The sequence below is a fragment of the Chaetodon auriga genome, chromosome 6 (assembly GCF_051107435.1).
Source record: "Chaetodon auriga isolate fChaAug3 chromosome 6, fChaAug3.hap1, whole genome shotgun sequence".
In the NCBI taxonomy this organism is placed as follows: Eukaryota; Metazoa; Chordata; class Actinopteri; order Chaetodontiformes; family Chaetodontidae; genus Chaetodon; species Chaetodon auriga.
Window position 1 is genome coordinate 6,743,856 of NC_135079.1, and position 12,139 is coordinate 6,755,994.

The window sequence follows — 12,139 nt, forward strand, 5'->3', positions numbered from 1 at the left end:
TTACTTCAGTAGCTTTCAGAAAAATATAGAGAGGAGGATGTTCCAAGAAAGTGGGATTTTAAAGGGTGATTTCATCCAAACTACAAAATGGAATCAGATTTTCAGTGGTGTCGAGCCCTGCATCGATTTTTTAGGTATTATTTGTGCTATGAAAAAGTCTATTTAGAAAATTCCACAGTAATTGGTCCTTCTGGAAAACAGCGTCCGTGTTACTCAGTATAATCCAGACACACACATTTCTACTAAAGAAATCATCAATGTCAATGTCAATGTCAATGTCTGTGGATGATGCAGATGTTACTGTTGGATCTTTAGCCATGCCAGCAGCTAGCGTAATGTCTGTCTGTCCTCTACTTTGGTCCAGACTGAAATATCTCAACGATTGGCTCATTCAAGTGCCCCAGATGATGAAATCTGACCCTCAGGTGCACATATTGTTTCCTGCTGATTAGCAAATATTAACATGCTAACACGTGAAACAAAGGGGATGAACATTATGGGCTAAACATTAGCCTTAGCCTGATTCCATGCTAATGCTAAGCAGGTTTTCATCATGTGGTGTATTCACTCTGGAGAAGTGACAAAATAAAGTACATTCAAGTCAATGCTTACTAAAAATCACTTGATTTATGAACATGCTGCTGATGTACACTATTCTCCCACCATGCATTGCTCAAAGGAAATGGAAGAGCTGCTCGCAGCTGGAAAAAAAGTCAAGCTAATTGTGGATGGTTGTGAAACAGCAACAGGAAACACCCCAGACAACAACAACAAAATATATATATAACCATTTAATTTCTGCAAAAACATGTTGATGTGTCTTGGTGAAGTTCAATTGTAAATGTCTTTCTAAAGTTGCAGTTTGAAGTCCACATTGAACCATTTCAGTATGTAGCATGGAAATGGGACACATTGCCATAATGAGCTCGTTAACCAGTCGATATTAGCATTTAGCTCAAAGCACCGCTGTGCCAAGCTGCAAGTGTGCCTGTAGCTCTTTTGCATGTCGTTATGTAGTAATATAATGTATTGATTGATAGTTGATTAAGCTAATTTTATGGGAGTTACACACTTTGTATCTGACTTCAATTGGCAACAAGCTGCTACAAATAGATCTGGTGTGACTACAAGGTTAGCACGAAGGCTAACCACCCTGGAATGATACATGAACACTCCCAAGTTGGAATAAGGTGTGTGTTTCCCATTCTGACGAGGACATGTGAATGCAGCACTTGTCTTATATGTGACATCTTGATAGGAAATTCACGCAACAGGTTCAGATAATTCCTAGAAACCATCCATCTCTCAACCCTTGGATGTTTTTTTCCCTTTCACCCCCAGGTCAAAGTCTACCCTTTGGCGCAGTGCGAGCACGGAGCTGATGACGTTATGGTGCTGGGAACTGACGGTCTGTGGGACGTCCTCTCGAACCAGGAAGTAGCTGAGGCAGTCACCTGTTTCCTGGCCAACTGCGACCCAGACGACCAGCACAGGCACGTTCGCTCATCGCTCAGCTGCAGCTGCCAGTCAGGCCTGAACTTCCTCTCACCCCAGTCTTATTTGTGCAAGATGAGCGTCGCTATCTTGTTGTAATTATGCAAATTTCCAAACATTTAGATAAGTCATTTCTCTGATGTCGAGGAAAAGCTTGTCAGGCTATTAACTGGGCGCTCTGACTCTTCTTTTCTTCTTAGCTTAGTTTTGAAAGTTCACCATATTTTCTTTTTTTTTCATCTGGCTGCAGGTAGATGTCAAACACTGCGTGGTTATTATCAGCTGTGAACGTTTATCTGATTGTATATCAGCATGTTTGACTGCGCTTTAATCGTTAATCACTCTTCTCATTGCAGGTACACAATGGCAGCTCAAGACCTGGTCATGAGAGCACGAGGGGTGCTGAAGGACCGAGGCTGGAGGATATCGAACAACAAATTAGGCTCTGGAGACGACATCTCCGTCTACATCATCCCCCTCATGTACGGCAACAAGCAGAACTAGCCCAGCTATGAAACTGCAGCCACCGCGGAAACGTAACCCTGCCTTGACCCCCTCCCCCCTCCATCGTCACTTCCGCAGTTTCTCTCATCCCCTTCACTCTTTTTTAAAGTGCTTTAGCGTGGACTCCCTCCTCCGCTGAGGGAGCCAAGGTGTTTCTGGTCAGAGACGGGGTTTCTGTCCAGGCTGTTTTCCCCTTGATCGTCTCCAATCAGGACAATCTCTTTTTGTCTGGTCCTTCTTTTTTTATAGAAAAGTAACTGAATCACATGAAAGAGCTGTTGAAGAGCTGAACGAATGATTTTTCTTTTTTTAATCTCGAGGAAGCCATCATGAATCGTGTTTTAAGGGAGTGTCGGGAGCATGGACTCTCACAGATGAGACGGTGACGTGCATCTCAGGATCACTGTTACTAACTAATGCACAATATTTATAAATGTGAAAATGTAAATACTCCCAGGTGTCAGACGTTTGATAAGTTGTTTAGTTGAACACCTGTACAGTGTAAAAAACACTAACCTGAAGACCGATGTCCTGCATATTTGAATCAAACCTTCTCTGTACCACATTCATCTTTTACATTAGCCAAGTCCAGTCATGTGCAGTTCTTAGTCCGTCTGATGCTACAGTTAATTTTGGTCATTTGTACCCTTTGCATTTAGTCTTTGCTCACTATGAAGGAAAGCTGTTTCCTTTTAAGTTGAGGAAGCGCATTGATGAAGAACAAACTACCAGGAGGAGCCACCTTCCAGATTTCGTTTCCTGCTTCATGTGACACGGCCTCCACTATTCAATCTAGTTCAGCTTTTTAACTTTAATTCAGATTGAAGAATGACAAAGAAGTCTTTCTGTTGCACTCATTCACCATCAGCCATCTACCTCATGATTTTCTCCCCGTTATCATGCTGCGCCCGTGTTGTCATTGTCCTCTTTGAGTGGCTGTTCGCATGCTCCGTCAGGTGCATCGTCAGCTCCTACCTGTGCCATTATTCGGTTACCTTGTTATGACCTGCTCATGTACCTGCGAGATTTGTAAAAAATCTTTTCAGAAAAGCACTGAAACAAAAAATAACCTCTCCGGGGAGCTATGTGAAGGGCATACTGTTGTACAAAATAGATTTTTTACATATATTAAGCTCAAACCCCCACCGTCATGCCCTCATTTTTACCTTTTCTCTGTATCAGTTGGATATATTGTCCCTATTAAGATAAACCCAACCTCTATCATAGCAGGTGCCTCAAATAGTGAGAGTCGCTCCGATCTTTAATGTGTCTCTTAAAAGGACGTAGAAATAAGACATTGCAGACAGTAAAGTAGCCGACTCTTACCTTATGTCTCTGTACATGATTGCTCCCTGATTCAGATGTCTTCCACAGTTTAGTTCATTTAGTCGTAGTTTTCAGCTTCTACTAATTGTGCAAAATGTATCTTAACTGCTGTACGAGTGGCTGAAAGTGGTGAAACCTGGAAAAGTGTAACTTAATTCCATTGTACAAAATGTAAATAATGTTTTCAGTGGACAATTCTCTGCTTTCTTTTACTCTAAGTGATGTACATCTTACTGAAACAAAAGTAATTTGTACCGTTTTGGAAACCTAGAACCATGTAAAAAATGGTTTACATGCTCACTTTTCTGCTCTATTAAAAAAAAAAAGACAATCTCTGACCTTTTAACCTTTTTTCCACATTAATCTGCTGTCGTTGATGTTGATTCTGGTTCATGCACTTGGATGATACAATCTTTGTTAATCCTAAAATTTCTAAAACCTAAAGGCATGATCATGCCTGCCCGCAGTGGTGGGATGTAACTAAGTACATTTACACATGTGCTGTACTTATGTTCAATGTTGAGGTACTTGCACTTCATTTGAATATTTCTATTTTATGCTATTTTGTACTTCCGCTCTGCTACATTTTGGAGAAATATTTGACAGCTACTAGTCACTTTGCAGATTTGGATTATTCATATAAAATACAAATCAGTTAAAACATTATGATATAATAGGTTAAGCAACCCGATATGTAAAGTAATTCAAATAGCCTCACCTTTACCAGCTGCAACGTTAAATTAAACATTATTAGAATCCATTAAAGGGGCGTAGGCAGTAAGGTAATATTTTGGTGTCACCGGGCAAATATTCAATAACAACCTTTCAGGATATTGTATTTCAAGCAGGCTGAGAGAAAGCTAGACTTCTGCACCGCTTCTTTGCTCTGTTTTCACACACACACAGAATATAGCATGTGACAGGCCACTGACCAATCACAGGTCATATCAGAGAGAGGACGTTCCTATTGGCTGTTCTGTGCAGGTGCTCATGTTTGTCAATTCTTTTGGTGAAAGCCTGATTCTGTAGTGGAAAGTCCTGCAAATTGTGATAAATTTCCAGCACCTCCTTTGCATACGACAGCGTACAGTACAGAAAGACGTGAACGCATCGCGGCTCCACGCAGTTTTGAGCTCATTATTTTCATATCAGCAAGTGCCAAAGAGGCATGATGACAAACGCCAATCAGTCGCAGCCGCCTCTGAAGCCTGAGGCCTAACACCCTTGTACTTTTACTTAGGTAAGATTTTGAATGCAGGACTTTAACTTGTAACTGACTATTTTTAGTATTTACTTAATGAAGAGATCTGAACACTTAATCCACAACCGCCTGTCTGCAGTATGTTAAACTGCTGCTTAGATGTAATTAAATTCAGTACATGCAGATATTTGACTGTCAAATCCAGAAGGGAATTGAAGTCTAAAAAGAAATGTTGCAGGGACTCAACTGAAGACTTGAATGGGGACAGACTGACTTTACACTCCAGTAACTGTACAGAATAACCACTCAGACAAACTGTGTCAAGTGAGTCCCCAAAGCAATATGTGGATGAAGGATATCAGTTCACAGAATAGCCTGACATAAGATTTCATGGTGGAAGCTGCTGCAAGGGGCGTAATTCGACACTGACGAGCACACACCCCGGAGTGATGAAAGACAGCTTGGTAACTTGACCAAAAAAAAAAAAAAAAAAAAAAAAAGTAGTGCATGTTCATCCCTATTTCAACTGGTCTTCCGCTTAAATACTGTAAGTGAGAGTGGGTGTGGAACAACGAGGAAGAGCTTCCTCATTTTTAGGTGAAACTGCCCTGATACTAAATGGGATTGGAAATACCTGAGAGACAAAAGAGGGAAATCAAATCACAGGATAAAGCTTTCATAGTTCATGCCGTGACAGGTATCATATGAAGAATGAATGATGCATTCCAGTGTGCATGGATTGTGAGTACTGAAAGGAAACTCGATGCTCTTTGGCACCAGGGAACTTACACTGTATACTACTCATGAGTTTGGTGTGAATCAGCATGTTTTCTGTGCCCTTTAGAGACTGTCTGTCCCTTTGAAAGTCAGTATCGCTGAGCTAATAGCCCATACCTTGTCATTATCATTCAGAAATGCACCAAGGACTTAACATTTCTTCCCCAAATTGTAATCTTTGTAGGTTAAAACCCATGCTAGTGACAGCTGGAGTGGGGCAGATTTCACAGAAGCTGAAACAGGTTGAGTTCAACCATAGTGTCACTGGCTGAAGACACTTTTGAATACTAGATATTTGCAAAAATACCCATCAGCTGTTAACAGATAACAGACAGATGCAGCTCATGACATTCATAATGTTCTGTCCAGCAGTGAGCCTGCACAACAGCACCAGGAGCCTGAAACTGTCGCTGCTAAATGGAATTCAGTCATCATTAATTTTACTATTTGCACCTGTGCTTGTCCTTCAAGTAGTAGTTTCAAGTAGTCTGAGCTTAATCAGTGAGACAGCTCGCACCTGAGTCCAATCAACAAGCACTGCTACGCAATACAGCTTCAAAGGTAACTTTGACTGAATTGTAGAGAAGTGAATGAGGTCCTGTGGCCTTTCCATACACGTTCATTTGTCTTTGGTGGCTGATAGAACATTTTTACCTTGTTTTTCCTTCTTTATTTCATCAATTATCAGTCTCTTTCTCTTATTTTTATCTTTCGTTTCTTTTTATGTTATATTTTGACTTTTTAGTGTCTGAAATAAAGCTGAAAGTAAATAACCAAGACACAGATGGTTGGATGGGAGGTAAAATGCTCTGAGGGATAACAGAGCGGAGAGCCAAAGGTTTGTGGACCACACATGTAAACAATCACTTTTCTAACTCTTATTTTTCACTTCATGTTATTCTACCCACACGCTAAGCTTAGGATATGAGCACATCACACACAAACCTTTATGAATGCCTTCACGCACACTCGGACAATTATAAAGCGCTATTGTGGGAGTCTCACACTCCTGGGTCCTCTGCAGGAGCTGGAGGACCATCTGGTCCCCACAGGCCAGCGCCGCATCCTCCTCTCGTCAGGCCAGAACTGATCTGGCACTCCACTCCTACTCTCCACACGTGTGTGTGGTCCAGATTGGATGACGGCAATGATGACACAGTCATTCCTGTGGGTGGCTTGTTTTTCCAAGGTTGCAGCACTCCCACCCCACCCGTGGACAGATCTGAGGGAGATGCTGAGTGGGCTTGCAGCGAGATACTCATCTCTTTTACTGGAAGGGTGAAGCGCTGCTGGGTTTCAGCCCTCAAGCCTCCTTTCAGAGGATTAAGTGAAAAGACATGATTTTTTTAATCACATTTTTGACATAGACTTTGTCCAATAGGGCCGCAACTAACAATTATTTTCATTATCATTTTTTCTGCCAATCATTTCCTCAGTATTAATCATTATTTTGTCTGGCTAACAATTAAAAACATAAAGATGGATATCTTTAGGCTGGAACCATTACGTGTTTGGCATTTTTGCATGAAAAACCACTTGAATGACAAATTACTTTTGATAAATCATCCAACAGTTGCCAAATAATTTCCTGGAAACTGTTACAGCTCTACTTGCTGGCAGTTATTCCCATGATTTCAAATCCATCAAACATTTATAAAGCGACATAAAATTGTTAAAAATGACCATCACAATTTTAAAAGCCCAATGTGACGTCTTCAGTTCTCATTTTGTCCAACGTCCAAAAAATCAAATGACTAAAACTTACATTTACAGCTTAAATGGGACAACTTGCTGCTTTTCTTGGTCTTACATCAGTTACTTGAACATTTTTGCGTTTTTGACTGTTGGTCAGACAAAACAAAACATGTAATGACTGAATCACCTTCTCCTCAAAGGTAATGCCATGGACACTTTTCACTGTTTTCTTATGTTTATATCCAAAACTGTTGATCACGTAATTGAGAAAATTATTGCTAGTTGCAGCCCTGTTTAAAATCATATAAGAAATACTCTAACCCTTACCATTTTGCTTCACAAATGACCATTAAAACTGTTATAAAAATAATAATTTTCTGCCTACAAACTCCTCAATTCATCGACTACTTGTCTCTGCACAGTTTCCAAACAGGCTGCATCACAGAGGCAGGATGTTGTTGAGGCATCTAATGAACACTTGAGGGTCGACTGTCCTGTCTGGATGAGGGCGCGGCTGCATGATCTGAGGGGGCAGCTTCTCCACGGGGGGGGGGCCTCTAATTTACAGCTTTAGGGCTTCGGCTGCGTGGAGCTTGATTTATCTGTGGCCCTGCTCAAATGAGAGCTTTGACACAAGATGGATGAGGAGGACATGGGCTGCCTGTGCGCTGCTCACTGGTCCATAGGCTGGCTCTCCTTACAGCCAGGACATGATAAATGATGCTTGGTTTTACCCTGGAGGCTGGATTACTTGAATTTCTTGCACGAGACAGACACTTATTTGAATATATCTCTTGCAGACCTGCAGGACTGCTACTCAACAGGCTTGACAATAACTACAAGTCTCCAGTGTGGTTTGTTTACTAGTCCGCTTCTTTTTTGTGAAGGAAAAGCGCCTCAACCTCTCGGATGAGTGTCCGGAGCAGAATTTATCGTTTCATATCAGCACAGATGCTGGTGGGCAGAGCTGTGGCCCGAGATGAACATAACTCAGCCTACCACACTATCAAGTGTGAACTCATAAATATTTCATGGGAGTCTTCTCGGAAGGTCAAACGCAGGATTCAATCTTCAGTCGGTCAGTCAGTCGTCGAGTGAGCGTCGTGCCATCATCTGGGCTGTGGGGGTCCTGACACAAGACTGCAGCCCCTGCACGTCTCATCGACCCAGGCTGCCGGGCCCTTGCAGCCAATCAAAGCTCATTACCCATTCCGGTCTCCACCCCCATCACGAGACCCCTGACTGCCCATACTAATGTGATACAGAGCAACCAGATGCTGTTGGGCAGCACGGGGAGGATTTCAAAGGTTAACTCGCAGCGCGTAACCAACATGAGCGCCGTGCACTCCCAGACCTCAGCGAGGACACTGCTGAAACGCCTGTGGGGTTAGGTCATGTGGTGCATCTGTCTGTGCATAGCATAGAGTTCAAGCACTGAGGCGCACTCCATCCACATTTAGCATAATAATCTGATTATTAGGTGAACGGTGCCAGCAGCGGTGCACGTTTGCGTCTGGCCTGCGCGGAAAGGGTGTTTGGTGCAGCAGGAGCGCACTGCTCTGTGCCCCAGTGTCTGATGGTATGCAGCATTATCAACAAAGGACGTCGGGGAGAGCCATAAAGCCAGCTTGTGTGTATCAGAGCAGATGTATTGTAGGATACCTCTGTGGGCAGCAGGAGCCACGTCACTCCTCTGCTCATAGCAACAGTATTGTTGACCTACATGCTTTTCCACACAGCCCACTCCGCCTGAGGTGCTGGGAAACTATGCAAATCCATACCAGATATCGACTTCCTCCTGCATTTTAAAATGTGCATTATTAAAAAAGAAAAAAAAAACTTGCATATCGGATTTCCATCCAGTGCATGCAAGCTTTCCCCTCCATCCTGCAAAGAAGGCATTACGGCACTGATCTGAATCAAATGCATGTCAGTGAGTGCGCTCACATGAGGTCTGTGTAGAAATTAAAACTGCATACAACAAAAGTGCTTCCCCCCCACACAACCATTCTCTATTTTATTGGATGAAACATGATACAATTCTCCAACGGCTTCAGCTCAAAATGCAACAATGCAACCACATGCCATTTCCGTTTCAAAGCAGAAAATTACAGCTTTAAATACAACACGGCGGCTCGTCGCGCCAGCGGTGTGCGTTACCTGTTCAAACCGTATAAGAGCGATGAGAGCTGGGGCTTTTTTCCCCCCCTCGGCTGAAGTGGAGGCACCAGCACTAGCAAGGCAGTAGCTTGCGCAGTCATCTCCATAGCGGGCAGTGTCACAACCCAACCAACAGCACAAACTACTACCTCAGCCAGTGCGTGGTCAGAAATGCGAGAGAAAAACCAGGACAGGCAAGAAAAAAGCTGCAAAAATGTCGTGAGGCTGGAGGAAAATGCGCCGCCGCGATGACATTCCCATGCAGCCGGAGATGGTCCGTCCTCTCCCCGCTTCGCTCCTCTTCTGTGCAGACTTGAAATAAGAGGGAAACCCCGCCCAAGCAGACCTGCTCCCTCCGCTCTCCTCCTCCTCCTCCTCCTCCTCCTTCTTCTTCCTCCTTTTCTTCAGCGCAAACCACAAAACGCTCCTTTCCCCTCATATGACCTAGTGGATGATCCGAAACTCGGGCTCGGGGACCTCCAGGGGACACAGAGAGGGGGCCGAGGGGTCCCTGCAGCATGCAGGGGGGGAGGGGGGGGGGGGGGGGGGGGGGCTCACCGAGTCTCTTCGTGTGTAGGCACCGAGCACGACGATCTGGAGTGTGAAGAGGTGTTTTCTATTCCCGAGGTTTCCCTGCTGTCACTGTATGTGTTGTATAACCCCACCTACCGTACAGTATCTCCACCACCTACTGTAGTACAAGAGACCAGAGAGCCAACTTAAACACATCAGCCTCATAATATTCTCCTTAAAAGCAAAATAGAAACAAATATCAATACCAGGAAATAAAATACATATATATTATGCTTCTGTAATACCACACCTTAATATTAATACATGGTATTCACATAACGTGGCGGTACTTATCAACAAGATATCAGACGTGTGGACCATCACAATGTAATAATCTCATAATAAACGCTCAAGAGTCTAAATTAAAACTGGTGTAAAATTATAATATTTGGTAGAACTGGCACAGTCGCAAACTCGCTAATGCTCCTTCAGTAGGCTGCATATTCTCCACAAGGGGGAGCTGTTCAGTTATTATTCGTAACTACGGTTCTTGCCTATTTAAGCTAAAGCGGAGTTTGCTTTGTGTTGATGATGACGATGCATTTGTGTGTCCAAGTGTATTGGATTTGCATTTAATAAGCTTTTAAAAGAGAGAAAGCTCACGTTTCGATGCTGAGACGTCTCCGTCGCCACCTACAGGCAAACAAGGTAGCTGCTGCGATTTAGCGGTTGAATTATTTGCACCATCTGCAGGCAATACGTGTCATAGCTGCATTTTCCCCCTTTTTATAGCAGCTGTTTTGTGTGTTGATTGAGGTTTTACATTTTAAAAGTTTATATTTCAATCATGGAATCATGGGTGAATCTACCAATAGGGTCCATCCTCCAGTTAAAATGCTTGGGACCCTGGTTACACACTGCATAAATATAAAATAAAATAAATACTTTTCAATGATTATTTGTTAATGAATTGCAACAAATGTGAAGCAGGACCACCCCGATGAACTAAAATAGGTTTGTGTTTATAGTGGTGACACTTGCCCATATGGTATTGAAATAAATCTAATGGTAGTTTTTATGTGAGTACACTACAAATATAGCCCATAAATAAAAGGGACTGGTGCAGGGAAACCCTGGTGGGTAAAAATGAGCAATATAAACTTAGTGTGACAACGCAGCAGAAGAACCTGCTCACAGATTCTTTTAAAAACGCGTTTACTCGAGGTAAGGTGGGAAACTTAACATGCACTGCAACTGAGCACACTCACAGCACAGAGCTGATTGTAGAATTGTCCCATTTATTTTACACAGACAAGTACATCCCTTCTCAGATGGCTGGCTAAAGATGACATGGAATGTTACAGTAAGATCTGTTTTCTTGCATAAAACCCTCACTGTTGAAAATGTTGCAAAAGTCTAAGTGTTCGTTTTTAAGATCATTAAAGGCCCAGTTTTTGCATTTTTTTTTCTTAATTACATCATCAACACTATCACCACACACTGTACATCGACTCGGCCTCATCAGGTGGATAAAACAAACTAAACCCAGAGGCAACACTGCAATTTTTTTTTTTCAATCTCTGTAGTGAACACAAGAGTGCAGCCAGTCTGTATGAGAATGGAGGGGGCAGAGAGGCGTAATCAGCTCACATGAGAAGCATACGATGATGCGTATGAAGGTCAGGGTCTTCGACGTGGTCCGAGAGGGCCTCGGGTGTCTGTGGGTTGCTTCATGTCACCGTAGATGGGGCTCACGTGGAGTTCATATCCGTGCGCTTGTAAAGCACGAGGGTCGAGAAGACACATTCAAGACTTCTTCATTATAAAAAACAAAGAGCTGAGAGCGAGCCCGGTCAGGACTCTCCGTTCTGGACTCTGGAGACGGGTGGCTGCATAAAGTCTTTAAAGGGCCCCAGGGCCTCCTTCAGGGCCGAGCTCACCTCAGACGAGGAGCATGTAATGCACTCTACCAGTGTGGGGTACAAGGCAATCACCTGAGCCCATGTGTTGCCATCCACTGCAGGCGGTAAACAAAAGAATCGCAGAACAAGAGGGGAAAAAACAGAGAGGAGGAGCGGGGACGGGAGGGAGAGGAAGGAGAGAATATGAAGTGTGAGAGAAGACAATCAAAGAAATCATTTCCTTGACAAAATTCCCACAGGCGTATGAGAATGAGTTCTGTAACGCAAACATCTTGAAGGGCACTTCAAAAACGTAATTTTAGAATGTCTCATTTCAGTCTACCGCTGTTAAAAAAAAAAAAAATCACTTCTTGTAATTGACCTTGTAGGAAACGTAAACAGCTCTACCCAGATTGGAGATAAAACTCATTTGAAAAATGGTCCCAACTGTACTCTGACACATTTATCTGAAATGAATAGACGATAGATACAGTGGCATTTCTGTATAATTAAAGGCTTTTTCATCGTGGCACCTCTTTCCAAGATCTATTTAATCCTTGACACAGTT

The 12,139-nt window shown here is 43.0% G+C and overlaps 2 protein-coding genes across 3 annotated transcripts in view; one reads left to right on the top strand and one right to left on the bottom strand.

Annotated features, from left to right (window-relative positions):
- The window catches only part of ppm1h (protein phosphatase, Mg2+/Mn2+ dependent, 1H), a 33,420-nt gene extending 29,765 nt beyond the window's left edge, over positions 1 to 3,655 (top strand). The window contains exons 9-10 of the mRNA XM_076732546.1: positions 1,342 to 1,493; positions 1,851 to 3,655. Of these exons, the coding sequence (XP_076588661.1) occupies positions 1,342 to 1,493; positions 1,851 to 1,998 (300 nt within the window). The 3' untranslated portion in view covers positions 1,999 to 3,655. The remainder of the gene's footprint in view (positions 1 to 1,341; positions 1,494 to 1,850) is intronic.
- A 7,293-nt stretch (positions 3,656 to 10,948) lies between these two features.
- Positions 10,949 to 12,139, bottom strand: part of mon2 (MON2 homolog, regulator of endosome-to-Golgi trafficking) — a 36,549-nt gene continuing 35,358 nt past the window's right edge. For both annotated transcript variants that reach the window (XM_076732518.1, XM_076732517.1), the window contains one exon: positions 10,949 to 11,687. In XM_076732518.1, the coding sequence (XP_076588633.1) occupies positions 11,524 to 11,687 (164 nt within the window). In that variant the 3' untranslated portion in view covers positions 10,949 to 11,523. The remainder of the gene's footprint in view (positions 11,688 to 12,139) is intronic.